Source organism: Carassius auratus, chromosome 30 (assembly GCF_003368295.1).
Source record: "Carassius auratus strain Wakin chromosome 30, ASM336829v1, whole genome shotgun sequence".
In the NCBI taxonomy this organism is placed as follows: domain Eukaryota; kingdom Metazoa; phylum Chordata; class Actinopteri; order Cypriniformes; family Cyprinidae; genus Carassius; species Carassius auratus.
In genome coordinates, this window is record NC_039272.1 from 19,305,691 (window position 1) to 19,329,026 (window position 23,336).

At 36.6% G+C, this 23,336-nt stretch overlaps 2 protein-coding genes across 3 annotated transcripts; both read left to right on the plus strand.

Moving 5' to 3' along the window:
* Nucleotides 1-274: 274 nt before the first annotated feature.
* Nucleotides 275-3,181, plus strand: LOC113049540 (fructose-1,6-bisphosphatase 1-like). Its single transcript, XM_026211965.1, has 7 exons — nt 275-512; nt 953-1,115; nt 1,252-1,344; nt 1,448-1,588; nt 1,687-1,824; nt 2,467-2,586; nt 2,671-3,181. The coding sequence occupies exons 1-7, from the start codon at nt 343-345 to the stop codon at nt 2,857-2,859; spliced, it is 1,014 nt and encodes a 337-aa protein (XP_026067750.1). The 5' UTR covers nt 275-342; the 3' UTR covers nt 2,860-3,181.
* Nucleotides 3,182-3,327: 146 nt separating this feature from the next.
* On the plus strand, nt 3,328-13,607 carry LOC113049541 (erlin-2-like). Of its 2 annotated transcripts, XM_026211967.1 has the most exons (13): nt 3,328-3,841; nt 4,478-4,523; nt 5,370-5,474; nt 5,580-5,661; nt 5,740-5,786; nt 6,254-6,315; nt 6,508-6,633; nt 7,023-7,096; nt 8,565-8,623; nt 9,294-9,385; nt 9,503-9,592; nt 10,529-10,608; nt 10,681-13,607. In XM_026211967.1, exons 3-13 carry the CDS (start codon nt 5,371-5,373, stop codon nt 10,858-10,860), a joined length of 996 nt encoding a protein of 331 aa, XP_026067752.1. In that variant the 5' UTR covers nt 3,328-3,841; nt 4,478-4,523; nt 5,370; the 3' UTR covers nt 10,861-13,607. The 2 variants fall into 2 exon arrangements, with proteins under 2 accessions (XP_026067752.1, XP_026067751.1); XM_026211966.1 differs by lacking the exon at nt 4,478-4,523.
* Nucleotides 13,608-23,336: the final 9,729 nt, after the last annotated feature.

Consider the following 23,336-nt stretch of genomic DNA (forward strand, 5'->3'; position numbering starts at 1 on the left):
AGACCTAGATGCAATTTGTTGCATAAAGTAGATTTACATTGCAAAATGTTAATCAATCAATTACAGATCAAATAAGCTAATCTAATACAATCATCTTCACTTCATTGTTTTGAAGAGACTGCACTCAGGGTGATATCTCTGATAAACTCTATGGACTTTGGCCAGGCCCTCACCTGCATTCACTAACATCTGCAAAAAACCACTCCTCTCTTCTAACTCTATCTGCAATTGGCTGAACTACCATCACTCCCCCTTTAAACCCAGTCATATATCAACACTTAATTCTAATAAATCCTTTCCGACAGGAATCAACAGGAACTCACACTTTAGCAGTCAGTCATCATGTCAGACAGAGGCGCATTCGATACTAATGTGGTGACCCTCACCAGGTTTGTCTTAGAAGAGGGCAGAAAAGCCAAAGGAACGGGCGAGCTTACAACCCTTCTCAACTCCATGTGCACGGCCATCAAAGCCATTTCCACTGCAGTCAGAAAAGCTGGCATTGCCAATCTGTGAGTATCTGCTAATGCATCTTTACCACCATTTTAAAAAGTGAGGAAACTTTTCTCTATTTATTGGTATTGAATATGCAGCCAACACAATCACTTCCCACACTATACAATGTGTTTTAGTGTCCTGTTGATTAGAACTTTTCAATAGTTTAAACTTTCATTTCCATCTGTGCAAAAAGCTTTTTCTGATGCATAATTTTTGCACATTTAAACATATATATTGACTAAATACCAGTGTATTATTGTAACGTCTACTCATTTCAGCTACTTTGCAAACAAACACTGCGGACAGAGGCAATGATTAGACCTTGTCTCTTGATGAAATACGAGGCAAAGGTCGCAACTTTCCTAAGTTATCAGTACTGTGTGAAGAAAGCATATTATAGACCAGATAATTCTCCATGAATATGTTTCGAGTTCTATCTTTTTCTTTTTCTCAGCTATGGAATTGCCGGGAGCACAAATGTTACAGGTGACCAGGTGAAAAAGTTGGATGTCCTGTCTAATGACCTTGTTATAAACATGATTAAATCTTCCTTCACATCCTGTGTTTTGGTGTCTGAAGAAAATGATCACGCCATCATTATAGAACCAGAGAAGAGGGTAAGTGTGTGCATCACTGGGTTTGTTGTTGTTTTAACCAATAATTAATTTAAGTAAAAGTAAATGATGTTGTAAAGATGTAATGATGTATTTCTGTACAGGCCAATAATAAACTACCTGACTTTTTTTTGCCCAGGGAAAATACGTGGTTTGCTTTGACCCTCTGGATGGCTCTTCAAACATTGACTGCTTAGCTTCTATTGGAACCATTTTTGCAGTCTACAGAAAGGTACAGTAAAGGCTTTCATATCATTTGCAATACAAACAAATCTCTTTACAGTCATCTAAAGACTAATGAAATGCTTTTGCTTGTTTGTGCACATGATCTCCAGGAAACTGACGATGAACCCTCAGAGAAGGATGCCTTGCGGAGTGGCAGAGAGATTGTGGCAGCAGGGTACGCTCTTTATGGCAGTGCTACCATGCTGGTTCTTTCCACGGGACAGGGTGTCAACTGCTTCATGCTTGATCCTGTAAGTCAGAACTATGTTACATACTTTATATCCTATTTAACTTTAAATAGATGAATTGCATCTTCATCTGTGTGCATTCTTTCCTCTGCCATTATTAGGCCATTGGTGAGTTTATACTTGTAGACCGGGATGTGAAGATTAAGAAGAAGGGAAAGATCTACAGTCTGAATGAAGGCTACGCAGCACATTTTTACCCAGATGTGACAGAATATCTGAAAAAGAAGAAATTCCCAGAAGTAAGAGGCTCCAGATTTTGAGAATATGTCACTTAAGGGTCTGAGCTAGAGAAACATCGATCCTACTATCTGTTTAATAACAATTATGGTTACTATCATAGTAGTGTCAGATTTTAACTCTAAGACTTAAAATACTCTGTTGTTCAAAAGTTTGGGGTAATTTTAAAATAAATAAAAAATTGTTTTTGAAAGAAGTCTCTCATACTCACCAAGGCTTTATTTGGCGAAAAAATAGAGTATATATATAATATTGTTAAATGTTATTACAATTAAAAAATAGTAAAAATTATTACAATGTAAAAATGCTGGTTCTTTTTTAATATATTTTAAATTTTAAATTATTCCTGTGATAGCAAAACTGAAATCAAATTTTTGTAACATTATTTCTCAAGGGTGAAAAGTACTCAAAATGTAATGTTTTTTTTTTTATTATTATTATTTATTTTTTACTTTCACTCAAGTATGGTTACATATTTTGAATTAAGTCAAATTTTGAGTTAAGTAACTTTTTTTCTCTTTTAAATGTGCAGTAGAACATTATAGATCAAATCTGTAAAATTCAGCTCAGTAAATAGTTTTTTTTCTATTATAATTAGCCTTTTCCACTGACAGTAAATATAACATTCCCACTCTGACCTGCAGGATGGCAGTTCGCCCTATGGAGGACGTTATGTGGGTTCAATGGTAGCTGATGTGCACAGGACTCTGGTCTATGGTGGGATTTTCCTGTATCCTGCTAATATCAAGAGCCCCAAGGGCAAGGTGAGGAGAAACAGAGTTTAAAGTTGAACGTGGTGTATTTATGGCAACAATCTCACTGGTTTCATGTTTCTTTCTGGGCTCCAGCTGAGGCTGTTGTATGAGTGCAACCCCATGGCCTTCATCATGGAGCAAGCCGGCGGTATGGCAACAACAGGAGCCATGAATGTTCTAGACATCAAACCTGACTCAATCCACCAGAGGGTTCCTGTAGTGCTGGGCTCCCCTGATGATGTACAGGAGTATATCTCCATCTTTAAGAAACACTCGAAATGAGATGCAACCAGATGAGCATCTATGGTCATCTACAACAACCACTGCCATCCCACTGAACCACAAAGAACAATAAGTTAAACTTAAGGACATGGCATGAAGCATCCGTTAGAGGATACAAGAAGTTTCTATTTTACGTTTCATTTTCACAAATGTTTGTTCTCTTGTAAACGTTTGTAGGCCTATTCTCTTTTGCATCCTAGTTATGTAATTCATAATATAAAGAAATTATAATCCAAATGTTATACATTTTACAGTGTCTGATATTAAGCCTCATAAACACTTCTGTTCACACTGAAAATAAAATCAGTATTGTTTGGTTGTGTCCATATATAGAATTATTTGATGAACATAAATCTTTGGAATGCATGGTGACCAACTACAGATGTAGTTCTGCTTCCCAACAAGATGTTTCTTAGATCAGCAGAACTTAAAAGGAAACTAATGACTGCAGAAAAAAAAAAAAAAAAATGTTGTTGCCAAAGGCCTGCTGTAGCCCTCCTTCATGGCTTTGTATTACTGTAATTTCCTACTGTGATTACGTTTACAGGCAAAACAGTGTTGTTATTTTTTTGTAAATAAAACTCAAATTTCTAAATATAATTTCAGATAACCGAAAAAAGCTGAAATAAAATGTAAATATAGGAAACAATGAACGTAAAATGTAAATAGTAAAACGCTGAAGAACAGAACTATAAATAAAAATTAAAATAGCTGTAATAAAATTTTTAAATAGCTGTAATAAATGCTACAACAGTTTATAATTACCATTCAAATAACACCAAGGCAAACGAATCAGGGTCAGCGCCGATCCTGTTTTTATAAAAAGGTATTTGTCGCCATCTAACGGTGTGATGCTGTAACAACAGCGGAAAATTGGGTTAAAATGTAGTGACGTCAGACGCAGAAGAGCGTCGCTGTATTTTCGTCATCGATCGCAGGTGTCTCTACCGGCCATCTGGAAGGAGTTACAGTACGTACTTAGGTAACATCTCCGTTTGTTCGTATTCATCCTCAAAGTATTTTTTTTTCCGTGTTGTGATGTGGCATTCACAGACTGTCTAATGTATTTTGTCTGTATAAACATCTTTAAGCTAGCATGTTTTCTATGGGTAAGATTGCATCTTTTAGCCAGGAGAATGTTATTGTGTTATTATGTTATTTTGACATAACAGTAACTAATTTACAGAACTGTATCGATTAGTTTGTGTGAAGCGAAAATAAAACCGTCATTCAGCGGCAACTTCTCGTCACTCAAGTCATGCATTTAACGAAAAATAGTGTCAAAGTTACTGTTTGTTATTCTGTCTCTAAAACCCTGGAATGCACCCTGTAGTGCTGGTTCACAAAACTGAGGTTTTCGTTTGTGATATTTTTCAGTAATACACGGTCAATGAAGTGGACAGTTGCATGTCGGTCTTTGTGCTTGGATTTCTCAATCCTCTTAGCAGCAAAGTCACATCAATGTCAGTGTTTCACATGCTCTCTCAATCTGTCATGAGCTCTAACGACTGTCCTTTTCCCTGGATTTCAAACTAATAATGTTGTTTAGCTGTTAACCATAAAACAAGCACACTAACACACACGCACACAAATAAATAATTGTTCTAATCATCAACAGATATTGACCAGGCTGGAAAATTGGCAAGGACCAGCAACCACTTCAGGTTGTTTTGAATAGTTCAGCAGACTACAGTAAAACATGACATGTATTAAGAATGGTTAATAACTATTATTAAGTTGTTTTGGGATAAATAAGTGAACAATAAATCTGACACATTACATTACATGTTAAAATATTTACATTTGAATGTATGGAGGTTGAGGATAAGTTCAACCAAAAATGAAAATTTGCTGAAAAATGACATGCCCTTAGGCCTTTCTTCATCACAACAAATTCGGAGAAATTTAGCATTACATCACTTTCTCACCAATGGATCCTTTTCAGTGAATGGGTGCCGCAAGAATGAGAGTTTCAACCAGCTGATAAAAAACATCACAATAATCCACAAGTTATCTACAGGACTCCAGTACACTAAATTATTTAACATCTTGTGAAGTCAAAAGCTGTGTGATTGTAAGAAATAAATCATATCAAATCAGATAAGGCGTTTTACTTTCAAGACAACTTTTTAACTGGAGAAAGTAATATTACGGAGTGAGAACTCGTATATTTAGCTGAAAGCAATGGTTTGAGGTTAAAATGTCTTAAGGGTGAATTATCTATTACAAACATGCAACTTTCTTCTTCAAGAGATGTTAATTGATGGACTAGAGTTGTTTGGATTACTTGTGGATTATTGTAGGTTTTTTCTTAGTTGCTGTTTAGACTCTTACTGACGGCACCCATTCACTGCAGAGGAGGATCCCGTATTGAGTAGGTAACGTCATGCTTAATTTCTCCAAATCTGTTCAGATGAAGAAACAAACTCATCTGACCTACATCTTGTATGGCCTGAGGGTGGGGTTAATAGGTTAACATATTTTGGTTAACACATTTCTTTCTTGTTCAGAATGACATTGGGAGCTGTTGCCTCTGTGATCCTCGCCATAGGAGGAGCCGCGGTGTTTTCTGCTCTTCATAAGATTGAAGAAGGACATGTGGGTGTTTACTACAGGTCAGTTCCTTAACGTTTTCCAATAATCTGCTTCCAGAACCAAGTAGATGCTGCAGTGCTTGCTACTTTGTACTATATACTGTAGGTGTGCTTGTCTTCTCTCAGAGGTGGAGCTCTGCTGACCATCACCAGTGGTCCTGGCTTTCATCTGATGCTGCCGTTCATTACTTCATTCAAGTCCGTACAGGTAAATGCCTGACTTTATATGTATAATTAAACTTCATGGTTTTCTGTTTCTTATTGCATCCTTTCTCGCTTTGTAAAGACAACCCTACAAACAGATGAAGTAAAGAATGTTCCATGCGGCACAAGGTAAGGTAAATTGTTCACATATCTTCTATAAAGTGCAGTCACAATAGACTTTGTGTTCCATTAAGAAGCATGCAAAATTATGGTGAGAGCTACATTAGCGTAACCATTCAGTTTTGAACTCTTACCTGCATTTCTGTTTAGCCAACATCATATAGAGTATGTATTTTGCAGAAGTTTAAAGACTGCACACACAGCAGATCAGGGGAATCCTAGACTGAAGTTTGCAACTGTTAGAACATACTTTATGAGCAGACACTTGAGAGTTTGATCTACAGTTCGTCTACTATAGAGTTGAGTGCAAACTACGATACGTTCAGTGAAACAGATTGTCAGTCTTGTATTAAAGATCATTTCAGACTCATGTTTTTTTTTAGAAGAGATCCTGTGTGGATTCCCTTTATGGTTTTTGCTTTCTGGAGTAGATTTTTACACTCATTCATATGTCAACATGTTTTTTTGCTTTGCAGTGGAGGTGTGATGATCTACTTTGATTGCATTGAGGTGGTAAACTATCTTGTTCCCTCAGCAGGTAATAATACTATTTTGTCATTTATAATGTACTGTAGAACCACTAAAAAGGCTGTTAGGGATGAACATTTCCCTGGGCCCTGTAATGTGCGAGGGCCCCCATGATTTTTATTTACGACCCAGACTACGACTGCCATTTATTTTATGTGCCCTGTTCATCTCTATCTTAACGTCATTGTCTACTCTGCTGCAGTTTATGGCATTGTGAGAAACTTCACTGCCGACTACGACAAGGCTCTGATTTTCAACAAGGTACACCATGAGCTGAATCAGTTCTGTAGTGTGCACACACTTCAGGAGGTCTACATAGGTCTATTTGGTAAGTGATGTGCCTCAATATTTGAATCATTTTATGCATATTTGTCCCTGCTAAAATGTAAAGACACTGACTTAACAAGAAAAGTTTAGGAATCAGAAAAGAACTCCTTCAAATAACTTCTTTTAGTAATTAATTTGAATTTGTAGAAATACATTTCAGAGTGAGATGATTAATAGCATTAGATTTGGTCCATGAACGTGCTTCACAGTGTTGTGAGTGTAGTCAAAGCCCTCTAGTGGTAATGTGAAGATGCTTGACATGTTGTAAGTGGCATAAGCTTCTCAAGTGCTTTTTATATGCAGTTGATGTTGTGCGAGGAGAAAGCAAAAAGTTAGGTGTGTCGTTTCTTTGTACACCTGTCGTTCTTTAAGTGGCCTGTTGTTTATTAGATCAAATAGACGAGAATCTTAAGCTCACGCTGCAGCAGGATCTCACCAGCATGGCCCCCGGACTCATCATTCAGGTGGGACTCAACTTAGATTTCCATTCTATTCATTCATTCTATTCTCTGTTCCATTCCAGTGAGTTACATTCTTGTCAGCATTCTGCATTCTGCACGGTTTATATGTTAACAACTCTTTCAAATTCAGGAAACCATTAGACCGAAGATATGATGTGGCATTTAAGCTCTTTGTGTATAAGTGCATGCATGTGTTTGTCTTTCTTTATTTAGCTTCGGTTTGGCAGGTTTCCTTCAACCAAATCCCTTTGGTGCTGGACAGAGTTCACATATCAAGTGAAGACTCTTAAGACAGCCTTCCCCATAATTAGCTGTCCAGACAGTACATTTCCATTGTTCTGGAAGCACTAAAAATATGCAAGCCGTCAGCTCATTGAGATGACACTCAGATCATCAGTGAACTGATTCACATTTCCTGGTGGACTGAATTATGTAAGCTTTTGTGCCTAATGTGTCATTCACGTTATGGACATTGAGCTTATTCACATCAGGAGTATTTGACCATATTCACTCATTTTCCACTGAGATCAGTGCTAATGTTGGTTTTGTGTGCACTCATGCATCCCGCTGTTTTAACTCCTTTCCCAAGGCCCTTCCAGCAAAAAAAAAAAAAAAAAAAGATGTTGTGTAACAAGGTCTTTTTGGGAGAAGATTGCTCTGCCTTTTTAACTCTTTCCCCACCAGCATTTTTGATGATTTCCATTCTAATTTAATGGACTCCAGTATAGTATCATCCAGTATACTCAAGAAGTAATACTCCAGAAGGCAATTCATGTGCAATAATGAACGTGATATTGCGTAGCTTCTCAGTGCTCTATGGTTCTGTCTATTAAATGGCGCTCCATTTGAAAGCAGGCGATGGCGATTTAGCGCTAATCAGGGAACTGGCTTTACTGACGAAATGTGCATTACAATTGCATGCGATATATCGCCCATCTCTGATAAAAATGCAGAATTTTGAGCAAATTGCTGAGAAAATCAGTGAATCAGCTTAAGTTTTTGTCAAAAACTACACCTGGGTAATATTCAGTACGATTATCAAAGCATATATCCAGTAAATCGCTTCCATCAGTACCTCCAAAGCTTGTACAGACATATACCACTTCCTGGATCAACATTTTCATGTATATGCTGATAATCTGTTTAGATAAGAGATTTTCTCATTTCTATGTCCTGTTCACATGTGTTTTGTTCGGGAATTGTGAGGTTTAGTCCTCGTTTAGAAGATGTGTAATAGCGCCCCTGAGTGTATTAGAGTGAAAACACGAAAAGCCGTAAAAACTTGTCAAAGCGGGGGGTAGCGTTGTCTTCTAAATGACGAGATAACTCGTCAATGGTGGTGAAAGAGTTAAAGTCAAAGATCTAATTAGATTTTTGTTTACTAGCACAAGCAATGTTTGTGTCTGTCTGTCTGTCTTTAACTCTTTTCTCTTCCCATTATCTTTTTTCTGTTCGTCTCCCTCCTAAGCAGGCGGTCCGTGTCACCAAGCCAAACATTCCAGAAAGCATTCGCAGGAACTATGAACTAATGTGGGTTTATGAGAACATCTTGCATGTTGTGTGTAAAAGATGTTTATGATATGATTTTGCTACAAGGGTCCAAAATTAACGTAACAACTCCAAGCAATCAGTGGACTGGGTAATAAATGTTTCTTATTGGCCATGGTTTTCATATTTTTTCTCTATTACAAATAATTATTGTCTTGCATAATCTTGCACATTAGTGTACTACAAAAATGAGCCAGTCCCTGTCAAATGTGATTCACCCCCCCCCCCCCATGTTTGCTTTGGTAATTAACTTTGAGGAATATTATACATATATGTCCAAATAATTGGATAACAATAGTTAACAACGTGGTTAAATGTGGTTAAAGATATAATAGAAAATAGAAGTTTGTATTTTCTGCGTTTGTGTATTTTTGTGTGTTTGAATCACTTGCCACTTTTCAACTAAATGTATGTTGTAGTTCCTAATAAAGATACCAGCCAACTGGCAAATGGCATTTTATTTACATATGGTTCATGGTGAGTTTTAATTTTGGACCCTGGTTAGAGCTTACATACTTGTCATTCTATTTCTGTACAACTGTATTTTTGTGTTATGTGAGAAAATTGTCAATCCTTATACTTAATTGAGAGAGAACATGTCCCTACTGTGTGTGTCTATATGTGTGTGTGTGTGTGTCTTTCTTTCTCTTAGGGAGAGTGAGAGAACGAAGTTACTGATTGCAGCTCAGACTCAGAAGGTTGTAGAGAAAGAAGCAGAGACCGAGAGGAAAAAGGCTGTTATTGGTGAACAAAGCTTCTTAGTATTCAGACTGTGGAGCTGGTTTGGTCTTGTGGGTCGGATTTTTATGAAGTTGCAGTTTATATAAAAGTAAAGCTATGTGGTTTTTTTTATGTGTGCAGAGGCAGAGAAGGTGGCTCAGGTAGCTGAAATAAAATTTGGACAGAAAGTTATGGAAAAAGAAACAGAGAAAAAGATCTCAGAAATTGAAGGTAGGTAAATGTGTTTTTATGTGCCCTATGAAATCCTAGACAGCAGTGCAGGAAAATGAAAACCGCCTTGATTGAACATATGGGGTATTTGGGCACTGAACTTATCAAAATATAAAATTATTGTCAAAATTAACAGAAAACGTTTGGAAGAAATTACCTCATAGTATTATATTCAGTACCTGGTTCATAAATAAATTATAATCTCATACAAAAGTCATATTCAAAAGCTTAGCTTAGAAAAAGTAGATTTTTTTATAGGGGTCATACGATGCTTCTAAAAAGAACATTTTTTTGTATTTGGTGTAATGAAATGTGTTCATGCAGTTTAAGGTAAAAATAAATAAATAAACACATTATTTTCCACATACATACATTATTGTTTCTCCCCGCCTTCTGAAATGTCGTGTTCACAAGGCTCATCTCTCTGAAAAGTGAGGTGTGCTGGGATTGGCCAGCTATCCAGCACGCTGTGATTGACCGAATGTGGGGACGTTTAAGAACGAGCCGTTTTAGAGGGGTGTAAACGAGTGTTGAGTTTTATAAAAAAAAGAATATTTCTTTGGATTTGAGACTTTAGTCTTTGCAACTTCACAGATCTTTTTTTATTCACCAAGAGTTTTTAACACTTCAAAGAGAGAGGCAAATATGAAATCGCATCAAATGACCTCTACTGATATTCAGCAATTAAACTGATTAAAAAGTGACAGTAAAGACATTTATAAAGTTACAAAAAGATTCTGTGGAAATAAATGCTGTATTATTATTATTATTATTATATTTTTTACTTTTTTAATAAAATATTTCAGAAAAACAATGCATCACAGTTTCCACCAAATTAGCAAACAGCACAACCATTTTCAACATTGACAATATGAAATGTTTCCAATTTCCTGTTATGTTCATTTTGCTTTCCCATTTGTGTCTCTGATGTTATAGACAGCGCTTTCCTTGCTAGGCAGAAAGCAAAAGCAGATGCAGAGTTTTACACCGCACAGAGAGCAGCAGAGGCCAACAAGGTAAGCTTCTACATCTGCACCCCATCAATACTGTGCTCATTGTTAAGTGAATCTCCTCTCCTCTCCTCGCAGCTGAAGCTGACCCCTGAATATCTCCAGCTGATGAAATTTAAGGCAATAGCAGCTAATAGTAAGATGTACTTTGGAAGTGAGATCCCCCATATGTTCATGGACGTGGGACTGGGAAGCTCCTCCTCAGCTACCTCCAAAGCTATAGACGCCCTCTCAGAGGGCATACTGGACCTGGAATGATGAGAGAAGTTGTGTTGTAGCACTGAGGATAAATGAACAGGTAATAAAAGAGACGAATGGCAAGTCATTAGACTGCATTGGTACAGTCAGTGCAGCTGAAACCACTTCAGTAAAGAAACGCGGTGCTGTATCAGTGGGACCGAAACACTATACCTGCAACTATACCCTGGTGAGTGGATCACAAGCCAGTGGTGGTTAACTAGAGTATAAACCTTTTAAGTAGAACAGTGTGTGGGAATGTGAATTTGAATGTGAGATTAGAACTCATGTAGACATTTGTGCATGATTTAAATGTTTTAATATACATCAGGTTTGTAAAACTAAAGACGCATTAATTTTTTCACACTGAGGAAATTTTTTGATGTTCTTTCAAGACATCTTAGTGTCTTGGAGGCTTTTATACCTCAGGGATTTAAAGAATTAAAAACAGAATATGGACTGGATTAAAATAGTGTTCTTAATTGTATTGCCATTTGAATTTTTACTGACTCGGCCGACTGTCCTTTTTTCGCCCCATTGAGTCAGTAAAAATTAAAATAATTTGGCAAAAACATTTAGAACACCATCCAAGAACACTATCAAGAGTTCAAGAGTTAACAATTTATAGTGAGGAAATGGTTGTATGAACCTACAAAATCGTAAGGTCATCTAAAAAATGGTGTAGCATTGCTTTTATCGTTAAATATAAAGTTCAGCATCATTTGTCACTTTTATCAGTTGTGTGCAGTTTTTTTCCCAGAGGAGTGTAATCGAATATACTCTCTAGCCATTTTCACGTTTCTGTGGATATGGGAGACTATATAAAAAAAATCTTTGTTGCTATCTCACCACTGAACTTGAAGCATGAAGCATGTCTGGGCAGTTTCTGACACATGGAAGTGTTTGATTATGCTCGATGTTGTTAGTCATACAATGGGGAAAATATTTAGTAATCCACCACTGGTTTTGTAAGTTTGCCCACTTACAAAGAAATTAAGGGTCTGTAATTATTATGGTAAGTTTATTTTAAGGTATAGAGACAGAATACCAACCAAAAAAATCCAGAAAAAAAAACATATTATATAAATGTTAGAAATAAGTATTTGTTTGCCAAGCAAAACATTAGTACTTGGTGCAGAAACCCTTGTTGGCAAGCACAGAGGTAAGATGTTTTTTCAGGTTTGCACACATCTCAGGAAAGAGTTTGGTCTTTTATAGATCCTCTTTAAATCCTTAAGGTTTCTTGGCTGTTGTTTGGCAACTCAAAGTTTCAGCTCCAGTGTTTCTTCTTGAGCCACTCCTTTGTTGCCTTGGGGGTATGTTTTGGGTCATTGTCATGCTAGGAGACCCATCCATGACCCATCTTCAGTGTTCTGACAGAGGGAGGGAGGTTCTCTTCCAAGATTTTACAGTAAATGGCCCCATCCATTTGTCAGTCAATGTGTTGAAGTCATCCTGTTCCTTTAGCAGAAAAACAACCCCAAAGCATTTCTCTCCCTCCGAACACGGCGAGTCAAGTTAATGCCAAAGAGCTCAATTTTAGTCTCATCTGATCCCAGCACTTTCTCCCAAGCAAACACTAAATCTTTATATGTTCTTTGGCAAACTTTAAACGGGCCTGTAAATGTGTCTTTTTGAGCATGGGGACCTTGCGGGTGCTGCAGGATTTCAGTCCATTTAATTGGTAATGTGTTACCAATGTTTTGCTTGGTGAATGTGGTCCCAACTGCCTTAAGATCATTTACATGCTCCTCCCGTGTTGTCCGAGGCTGATCTCTCACATTTTTCTCATGATCATCCTTACCCCATTAGGCAAGCTCCAGACCAAGGCTGATTAATGGTTGTTTTGTACTTCTTACACTTCTGAATATTCGCACCAACAATTGTCTCCTTCTCACCAAACTTCTTGCTGATGGTCTTGTACAATCTTGTAATTTAAATAGCAGAGTAGCGGCCGGAAAAGACGAAAACGAATCAAAGCCGTAGGGAAATACCCAGAATTATATGCAACCAACCATAGATTCTTTCAAAGACAACATAAGGAAGTCATAAACGTGGAGAAAGATAGTGTTTGTCGTCAGTTTTTCAGGTAAGAATGTCTAATTTTTTGATCTGAGGTAAAATGTTCAGTGACAGTCCTTAGAAACATTAAGAAATAAACGTACCTATAAAAAAATGTCTTCTTTGTTTTTATTGAGCAAACAAATCAGTATTAGTAGCTACAGCGTTAGAAATGTTGAAATTGCTTATAATAATACAAAACAATTGATGAATGGCAATCTAGAATGCTAATGATAATCTAGACTAAATTATAACACACATTCTTTTCATTAATTAACGTTCAAAACTTAGCTATTATCAATTAAAATAATATTTAAAATAATAATAATAATAAACATTAAGTTAAATCTCATTAATCTTGCTGCTTAGAACTTGATTCGATTTTGAGCGATATTGAGTATAGAAATTGCACGTCCGGTGTGCAATACCTCGAGTTGTCCTACGTGTGGCACGGCGCTGCGCTTCTTGTCCGGTGTGCGACCCTCTTTATACAGCTAACAAGATGACATCAGGAGTAACTTCTTAAAGTGGCAGGACCAATCGGTGTTCCACATGGGCACATAACCAATCTGTGGGGAGCCAGAATTCGTGCTGGTTGGTAGGGGGTCAAATACTTATTTCACTCACTGAAATGCAAATAAACTTCTAACCTTTATATAATGTGTTTTTTATGGATTTTTGGGTTGATATTCTGTCTCTATCCGTTAAAGGGGTCCTATTATGCTTTTTCACTATTTGAATTTTATTCAGTGTGTAGTGTGTAGGCTATGTTTTAACATAAAAATTATCAACTAAGTTACAAATTTCAAAGTCCACTCCAAAGGGTGATATTTATTTAAAAAAAAAAAAAATCCCTTTTCAAGAACTACGGCGAATGGCTCGTTTGGACTACATCGTGGTTTTCCGGGTTTTGTGATGTCACAAAGCGGCCCATTAGAATAATTGCAGAAAAATTACAGACCCTTCATTTCTTTGTAAATGGGCAAACTTAGAAAATCAGCAGGGGATCAAATAAATATATTCCTCACTGTATTTGGAATAAGTCTTCTGGAAATTATTTAAGTTTCCCCTAAAATGAAGTTCAAACTAAGGCTTTTTTAAAATGTTTATATATAGTATTAGGATAATGTACAGCATCTCATTCTAGTACCTCCAGATGTATGGATCAGTACATCTGTACTGGATCAGTAGCTTACTTTCATTTGTCACCAGGAATGTAGAGTGTGACTTTACATTCATGCATATATGAATAAGACCACAACTTGAAGGATATAAAATGTTTTTCTATACTTAAAATATATAGATGTTCCTAATAATGAACAGCATACCTCAAATTTGTGTATTTGAAATGATCTCCTTACTGTTACTGACTTTGAACATTTGGACAGGCTTTAATTTAGTCTGATTGTTTAAAGGGCCATTTTTATTTGAAAACAGTTGTGTTTAGGCCTGAGAACTGGCAAGTTTAAAATATTGTGGCAGATTGTGTAATACTTTGTTCAAAACCTCAGAGACTCATCAGAGCTTCCAAAAGACCTTTACTGTTCATGTCTGGGTTTTGCATCAACACTGAACCTGTGTTGAATCACTGTCTGTGTTTAATGTCCTTTAAAATTGTTTATGTTTTGGGTGCATAATTGTTTAGACAGTAAAGTTTTTTTTATGAAATCTTTGTGTTCAGTTTTAATAAGTCACATATCTAAAGTAAATACGAGGTAAATACGTATTTAAGGAGAAGTACGTATATTAGAAGTAATGTTCAGATTAAAAAAAAAGGTCCAGTAGAAAAATCTGCCAAGAAACAACTTGGCAGCTGATAATCTTGTATTTACTTTGTGACACACAGGTTGGCTTTTAGAAAACCCCTTTTTTTATTTACATTTGGGCAGCCACGAAGCACTACGACCATTAAGAGTATGGTTTAACTTTGCCTCTTTATTCAGATCCTGGAGTACAGTTTGTAGAAAATCACTTCGAAGCATTAAAGGAACATAAATGTGCTCAGTGCTTTCTTGTGTAATTTCGCAGTGATGTTTAAGAAGATGTGGTGTTCATAAACATCAGCCTCATAATCAAGAACAGCTGCTCAGTTTAAGTCCAAAGTGGTCTTGGAGAATAATTTCAATATAACCACATTTTTATACACCTTCAAATTAAAACTCTGATTTCTCATGGACAAACATCTCCTTTTTAAATGATCCCTCATGTTGTGTTCCAGTCATTCTGACCTAGAGAGGATTTGTTTGTCATTATATTGCACTGAAATCTACTGATTTTGCTTATACAGGGAATAACAGCTTCCCAAATGCATAATTTTAGTTCTTTGTCAGAATTTTTTTCCCCCAGCTTGTTAAATGTGTGGGGTTTCCGGTCAAACATTACTGGCTTACACAAAACTGAAACTGAAAATCCTCATAAAGTATTACCCAATATTGGATTCACACAGGGTTTGTATTTCTTTTTGGAACTTACTGGTTGTGGGCCTCACTGATCTGAGTTTATGCACTATTTTAATTTTGTATACAAAAATAGAAAGAAGCAGAGCATCAGTTACAATCATTGTTTATCCCTCTTTCTTGACCATGTGACCAAAAACCTAATCTGAGACATTCAACTTGACCAATCAACAGCTTTTCCCACTGTACTAAAAATCAGAGAAGATCCTCCATTATACATATCTTGGCTTATATAGGCTATGATAAGTATGTCCTCCCCTTAGGAATTCTAAATGGCTCTTTTGTTAAGGAATTGAGGTGTGGGACTGGGAAACAAATATCTTTGTTGATTTTCACACTAGAAGTTGATTTAACACCCGTATAAGACCTATTTGGATTTGCTAATTGTTTATATGGTATGGTAAAAGATGTTAATAATAAGCCGTAATTAGTTTTCCTGTAAAAGTCCACCTATTTTATATCAACAAAATCGTCATGCAGCATGAAAACAACAGTCATCAGTTGGTGTCTGGAGAGGAATGTCGTGGTCACTGTAATGTGAATGACACTTTTGTTCATTATTCAGAGATGCCCGCAGATGCCATGGATTTCTTAGTACATGTATTTGAGGTTATACAAGTGTGCCTTTGTTCAGGCAGAGCTGGGCAATTTACAAATATTTTAACAAAGAGTTACACAGTACCACTACCACATGTGCAAGTTTTATTACCTGTTTGTTGTAATTACTGTAGTGCTCATGTTTGTTCTGCACTTATTTCTTCTGCCACCCTGGAGAGGAGTGAAAGTCACCTCAGATAAAGTAGATCAGTATGTATGTACTGTACAATATGAATTGACATTATAATTTCATTAATTTCGTCAACTAATGGAGTTGTCATCAGTTAAAATCCATGCAGGTTACTTTACTTCCTGAACATGTTCGCAGTACCTCAGTGCACTACCATGTCAGAATGACAGCTTTCAATTTACCAGTTTTTCATGCAAACTTGGCCTGTTTTGAGCTAAATTGTCAGTGTAAAATCATTCGCACTTTGTTTTTATGCAGACCAATTGCTGTTATCTAATCTGCCAAACTTTAAGACTTTTTATTACATTGAACTATGTTGTTAGTTAATGGTCAGTTTATTAGAGAAGGGAAAAATAATTCCCAAGAACTAAACATTATTAGTTCCAGTAGATCCGTGGTTGTATGCTGATATGGGTGGATTGTAATAGTGTTTTCTTTGGGAACCAGTGGACCTTATCTCTCTCTGTGAGTAATAGATCAATTGTTACGAACATTTTCAGGTTGCAAAATATTTTTTTTTTGTTTCTCAGACAGCTAAACCAGATGGTCCGATACTTCTATAAAACCTTAAGGTGTTTTTTAAAATGCCCAAAATTATGTAGCTGTCCATGATGGGGGTACATCTATGATGTATTCAGTCCTATCAGCCACTGAAGAACACAGATAATGATGTAATGATCCACCCAGATTGGCCAAAAGTCGGACTCCAATTACTGAGCAAAGGAATAATGCGTATAGGTCTTTCACTTGTGCTTTTGCATAGTTCACTTAATTTATCAGGATCAATTGAAGTCTAGCTCCGTGTTCATCTGACTCAAGTGATCATTAAAGGCGGTATTTCTAATTTAAAACTGATCACAAATGTTGATTATGTATTAACTTAGATGTCTGATCATTCTGGAAATCCCATACTTTTGATTTATTCGTTCATTACCAGCCTGGTATCCCCCATGGTCCATTCATTGATATTTCGGAATGATCTATCTTGTATGCTGATTAGCTCAAAAACTAGACTGCACTTTAATCTACTTATTACAGAATAAATCAAATATAACAATTTATTATTAGTATAAATGTATCATGCCAATTACATAATTAAACAATTTTAAGCCAATTCAGAATTAAACTGAGTTCCAATTCATATAAATACATAACATCAATTGCTCAAAGAGGAATTTAAGAGATCACTTTGCTTACTAAGCCTACTCCTGAATCTCCGATCTTCATTCTTGACGAATTTAGACATTGCAGACTGGACCTGTCACTCCTAGGGTATAAACAGTATATAATATGTGATATCCCCAGGGAAATAAGATTTTAGATAAGTTTAACCTACTTAAAGAACACTTTTAAAAATGGATAAAGGCACGGACAAAGACTGTTTCTGTTTGGTCCGATGACAGTATTGAAGTTTTAAAAAGCTGCTTTGCTTTCTACAGACTGGGAACTGTTTCATGAAACGGACACTGAGAATGCCACAGTGCCAATAACATATTACATCAACTTATGTGTGGAAACAGTGGTTGAGAAGAAAACTCAAACTGTTTTTCCTAATAACAAAAGTTATACAGTACAGACCAAAAGTTTGGACACACCTTCTCATTCAAAGAGTTTTCTTTATTTTCTTGACTATGAAAATTGTAGATTCACACTGAAGGCATCAAAACTATGAATTAACACATGTGGAATTATATATGTAATTATATACTTAACAAAAAAGTGTGAAACAACTGAAAATATGTCATATTCAAGGTTCTTCAAAGTAGCCACCTTTTGCTTTGATTACTGCTTTGCACACTCTTGGCATTCTCTTGATGAGCTTCAAGAGGTCGTCACCTGAAATGGTCTTCCAACAGTCTTGAAGGAGTTCCCCGAGAGATGCTTAGCACTTGTTGGCCCTTTTGCCTTCTGTCTGCGGTCCAGCTCACCCCTAAACCATCTCGATTGGGTTCAGGTCCGGTGACTGCGGAGGCCAGGTCATCTGGCGCAGCACCCCATCACTCTCCTTCTTGGTCAAATAGCCCTTGATGCCTTCAGTGTGACTCTACAATTTTCATAGTCATGAAAATAAAGAAAACTCTTTGAATGAGAAGGTGTGTCCAAACTTTTGGTCTGTACTGTATAACAAAGGAAATTAAGGAGTGTTTAGATAGGAAGAACCTAGCTTTTATTTTAGTTCGAAAGAAATTAAATATTTTGTTGAAGGAGGCTAGGAAAAAAAAAATTAACTTTGGGGATTCCAGGAAATTATGGGACACTATGAAAGTATTAACTAATATGGAATCCCCTACAGAAAAGGCTTATAACTAGTAATGATCAGCAAGGAGCTAATGATCTGAATGTTTTAGGTTTAAGTCACCATAAGAGGAAATAGCTGATTATATGCAATTCAGATCAAACACTAGATGTTGCCACACACATCGCAGACAGCAGAATAGTGTTGGCCCAGATCCGTCCCACATTTGGCCTGCATGAAATCAATGCGGGCCAGATGTGGGCTGACACTGGTTGCTGTTTGGGATAGTTTGTTCTATATTTAAAGGTGTTTATGTACCAAATAATCGATGTGTTCTGATGGAATCACTGCCATCTTGTTAAAAACTCGCTAGTAACTTAATCCAGCATTCTATCCTATTTTTCACAGATTAGATCAGTTAGGATCACCCTTATCTTATGTTCAGACCTCAGAGTCTTGTTTGACATCTATTATTTGACATATACTATTTATAACAGTGACCAACAGTTACTCTGGTTCTTGCCTCTCATCACTGGTTGCCTGTGAAGTTTCATATTCATATTAACTTCACGATTCTGTTATATGGAGGCCTTGACCCCCTAATCCCCATTGAGACAGCTTAGATTCTGTGGTTGTTTTGGCCCCAAGTTTGTAAAACAGTCTCTCATTTCATGTTGGGTCTGCCCCCGTTTTTTGTCTAGTTTTAAATGAGTTCTTAAAACATTATTATTCTTTAGCTTTATTGTCTGGGGTGTTGAATTTTATCATCACAGATTGATTCTTTGTTTTAATTTGTCTATCCAGTATTTTAAAACAGCATGTTTTGTATTTAAATATGAGTAAAAATAAAGGGAAACAAAGAATATTGAACAGTTCAAGAACCAACTTCATAATACAATCATCAAAATGTGCCTGATAGTGAACGAGAGGCATCAAATCCAAAACCAATTAAGCCTGGAATAGAATATTACAAAATCAATCAAATAGGTAAAATAAAAAATAAAAATAATTACAATTATATTGGAATTCACTGTGTTCTGGGGAAATTAGTCATTTTTCTCTTTTAGAATGTGGTGAGTAATGAATAGGAAGAACTCCGAGGACATGTGAATTAAAGTGATACATTCTTCCTGCTATTGTCACACATATCAGAATACGCGAATGACTGCCAAAGCAGCCTTAAACTGCACTACATGACCGTATGAAAACTACAACAACAACAGCTAGGCTGTGTGCTTAGCCTGTTTTGTAAATGAAAAGCTCATACGGTGTGGTATTTAGGCTCCTTTTCTGCTAAAGTGAGAGCCTTTTCTTCTACAAAAAATAAAGACCATGTGAAAGATTTTTCAATTTGGCATCTGATCTCTAACAAAGAAGGAGCAAGAGATTGTTATTGTATTGCCATGGTCACCAGGTCTCAACACAGTATGAGCTCCAAACATACACAGATGCTGTTAATAAAGAAACTGTCGTGTGGTTATTGGTTGATTAGTGAAACTTATTTATTTAAAAAGACACACATTGTTTCAAATACATTTTATGATCTCCATCTCAAAAACTATTTACAAGTATAACGGATACAGTATAAATAAAGACAGATAATAGTAATAGTAAGTAAATAAATAAATACATACAATAGTCGTGGGAAGTCGTGGCCTAATGGTTAGAGGTTTGGACTTCCAATTGAAAGGTTGTGAGTTCTAGTCTCGGGCCGGACGGAATTGTGGGTGGTGGTTAGTGCATGAACAGCTCTCTCTCCACCTTCAATACCACGACTTAGGTGTCCTTGAGCAACGCATCGAACCCCCAACTGCTCCCTGGGCGCCGCAGCATAAATGGCTGCCCACTGCTCCGGGTGTGTGTGTTCACTGCTCTGTGTGTGTGCATTTCGGATGGGTTAAATGCAGAGCACAAATTCTGAGTATGGGTCCCCATACTTGGCTGAATGTCACTTCACTTTCACAATAATGAAAAATTCTTTAAACGCTGCATATTCTACATAGTCTATTCTCTTAGACCAAAAACAGGGCTGTTTATCCAAAAATTACAAGTTTGGTCATCATTTACCTACCCTCACTCCGTCTGTATGAAACCTCTAATTTCATTCTTTTGTGGAACACAAAAAAAAAGTTATTCTGAACAGTTTTAGCACTGACTTCCGTTGTATGAACAAAACACCTAGGCATTTCTCAAAACCCTTTAAACCCGAAGTGTCTGTACAAAAAAAAAAAATCATAATCAAATTAACCACCCCCCCCCCCTCCCCGACTCCGCAAAAATATTACTAAAAATATTTTTCGAACCACTGCCTTGATCAACAAAAAAATAATATAATTTGAACACTTTGAATCTGAACTTTACAATGCATCTAGCCACTTTGATTAAGTGCCGAGTTATTTGCTCATAAATAGAAGAAAAAAAATCATAATTTATGAAAATTGTTTTTTTTTTGTGCCATGTATTCTATATGTCAGAAACATCATACAGCTCAGATAGTCATGTGTCATTTGAAAATTATAATCGAGTATAAAACAAGTATATTTGTTTGGGGCTTTGACTAAACTTAAGAGATATTCTTTATCAAAGTTAAGACTCTGCCATGCGCCATTGAAATGGCTCATTCAAACCCACATGTCTTCGTCACTATGTGAAAATAATTGCGTAATGCTGCCCAAATGTTCAAGCAAAGAAAGAAGGTGTGGTTTCAGTAACCACATTTAGTGATGAAGCAGCCATGTCAGGGAGATGCTTTGTGTATTTAGTTGAAAGCAAAAGCGCTGTATTTGGCCTTCCAAATTTAGATGCATTTAGGACACTTTAAGATTACTTACAAGTTACAACAGAACAGCAATGTATTTTATGGACGACCGTTTCATGAACCTAGGAGAGGAGGTAATTCTGACTTTGCTACGACAATCTGATGCTTCTGAATATTCAACAATTATTCTCCTCCATGTCACCCTAGTGTGATTTTGGAGAGTATCCACTAAACGCAAATAGCGTATGATGTTATGTGTCAGCTACGCCACGCGGATACATTTTCTACATAGTTTGTGCTTTGATTTGAACGAAAACAACATATCCTTTTGGTGCGGCTGACACAGAACGACATATGCTGTTTGTGTTCAGTGGATACTCTCCAAAATAGCGCTATAGGGTGATGCAGAGGAGACAAATTGTTATTGTTATTTTTTTCTTTTGCACACAAAATGTATTCTCGTAGCTTCGTAATATTATGGTTGAACCCCTGATGTCACACGGTTTATTTTACCAATCTCCTTGTTACTTTTCTGGATGTTGATTGTGGTAGAACCCTTGCTGTCTATGAGAGGGTCAGAAAGCTGTCAGATTCCATCAAAATTATCTTAATTTTTTTCTGAAGATAAACAAAGGACTTAACGCGTTTGAAACAACATGAGGATGAGTAATTAATGGCAGAATTTTCATTTTTTGGTGAACCAACCCTGTTTTGGCTACTGGATTTACTGATGATCAGTAACACTGAATACAAAGTTTTTTAGGAGGCACCATTGTGTAGAAGGAACTCCTCCAGTATTATTATAGACTGCATACATTAGGACTGCGCGATTAATTGAAATGGAATTTAAATCATGATTCGACAGAAGCTGCGATTTTCGTGCGTATCTTTCAGAGAAGCATGGTTCTGTGATCAGAAGTAAATCTCCATCCAAAGGCTTGCTGCAGCTGAATAAACAGAAGATTTAACTGCTTTCATTGATTCATCGTGACTAATGAACACGTGCCTTATTGTTAGAAGTCACATAATCTCACAGAAGGATTTATTTTAAACACTCGACTGACGTTATGAAGTAAATTTGGAGTAAAACATGTTATTAAATGTGTTATTTTCACATGCTTTCAGATGGAACAACATTTACTACATAGCCATAGTTCACCGAGAAGCTACAGTATGCAAACAGCTGTCATTATTGTGAACAATTTCTTCGATTTCATAACCGTGCAATTTATTTATTTATTTATTTTTTTGCGTAACTTGTCAGTGAACTATGGCTCTTTGTAGTAAATGCTGCTCCATTTGAAAGCAAGTGATGATGATTTACTGCTGATTACAGAACCGGATTTACTAACAAAATGAGCATGACAATCGCATTCGATTGATCGTGCAGTCAATACATCCACTGCTTGAAGTATGGTTCAATTCAATTCAATTCAATTCAAGTTTATTTGTATAGCGCTTTTTACCATACGAATCGTTACAAAGCAACTTTACAGAAAATTATGTTTCTACTATATTAAGTAGTAGCTTATAAGTGGTGACTGTCAGTTTGTGCGCGTATGACAGGATTTTTTGAAAAATTAATACAAGACATAGTCAGCCAGACGATGTACATTATTAATATTATTAATTAATAATTATTATCTGATGCAGTCACACTTGTAGCAATATTTGTGTCATGATTATGCCCTCATGTCCTTGATTTTCTTGAGGCAGGATCATGACAGACCGGTGTTTTGTGTGCAAGCACATGGCCTGGTTGTTGGGCCATGTGCTTGTGTTGTCTCGTTCCCTTGCCCCGCCCCCTTGTTATCCTAGTTTTGTCGTGATTGCCTTACCTGTGCCACCTGTTGTGTCTTCATCAGTCTTCCTATTTATATCCCCTTGTGTTCACTGTCCTGTGAGGTTCATTGTTTCTATATGTTTCTTTGTGAGATATAGTATCATGGTTACCCCTCGAAGAAGTCATTGTATTACCCGTGAGTGTTTGTCTTTAGTAAGAGTTCCTGTGTCAAGAGTCTTTGTTTATCGTGTCAACCCAGTCTTGTTAAGTTATTTAGTCGTTGTTTTCCCCCTCGTCGGTTTTGTTTTCCCCTTTTTGTCAATAAATAACCCTGTGTGTAGTGTATCCTGTCTGCGTTTGAGTTCATCCCTACCCTCCACATGACAATTTGTTAGTTCTGTTTGTTGATTCCGGGT

Coding starts and splice junctions, on each gene's coding strand:
- LOC113049540 (XM_026211965.1), top strand. CDS start 343: ATGTCAGACAGAGGCGCATTCGATACTAATGTGGTGACCCTCACCAGG. Junction 513..952: donor AAAGCTGGCATTGCCAATCT/GTGAGTATCTGC, acceptor TCTTTTTCTCAG/CTATGGAATTGCCGGGAGCA. Junction 2,587..2,670: donor TCAAGAGCCCCAAGGGCAAG/GTGAGGAGAAAC, acceptor TCTGGGCTCCAG/CTGAGGCTGTTGTATGAGTG.
- LOC113049541 (XM_026211967.1), top strand. CDS start 5,371: ATGACATTGGGAGCTGTTGCCTCTGTGATCCTCGCCATAGGAGGAGCC. Junction 6,634..7,022: donor GGTCTACATAGGTCTATTTG/GTAAGTGATGTG, acceptor GTTGTTTATTAG/ATCAAATAGACGAGAATCTT. Junction 10,609..10,680: donor GAGCAGCAGAGGCCAACAAG/GTAAGCTTCTAC, acceptor CTCTCCTCGCAG/CTGAAGCTGACCCCTGAATA.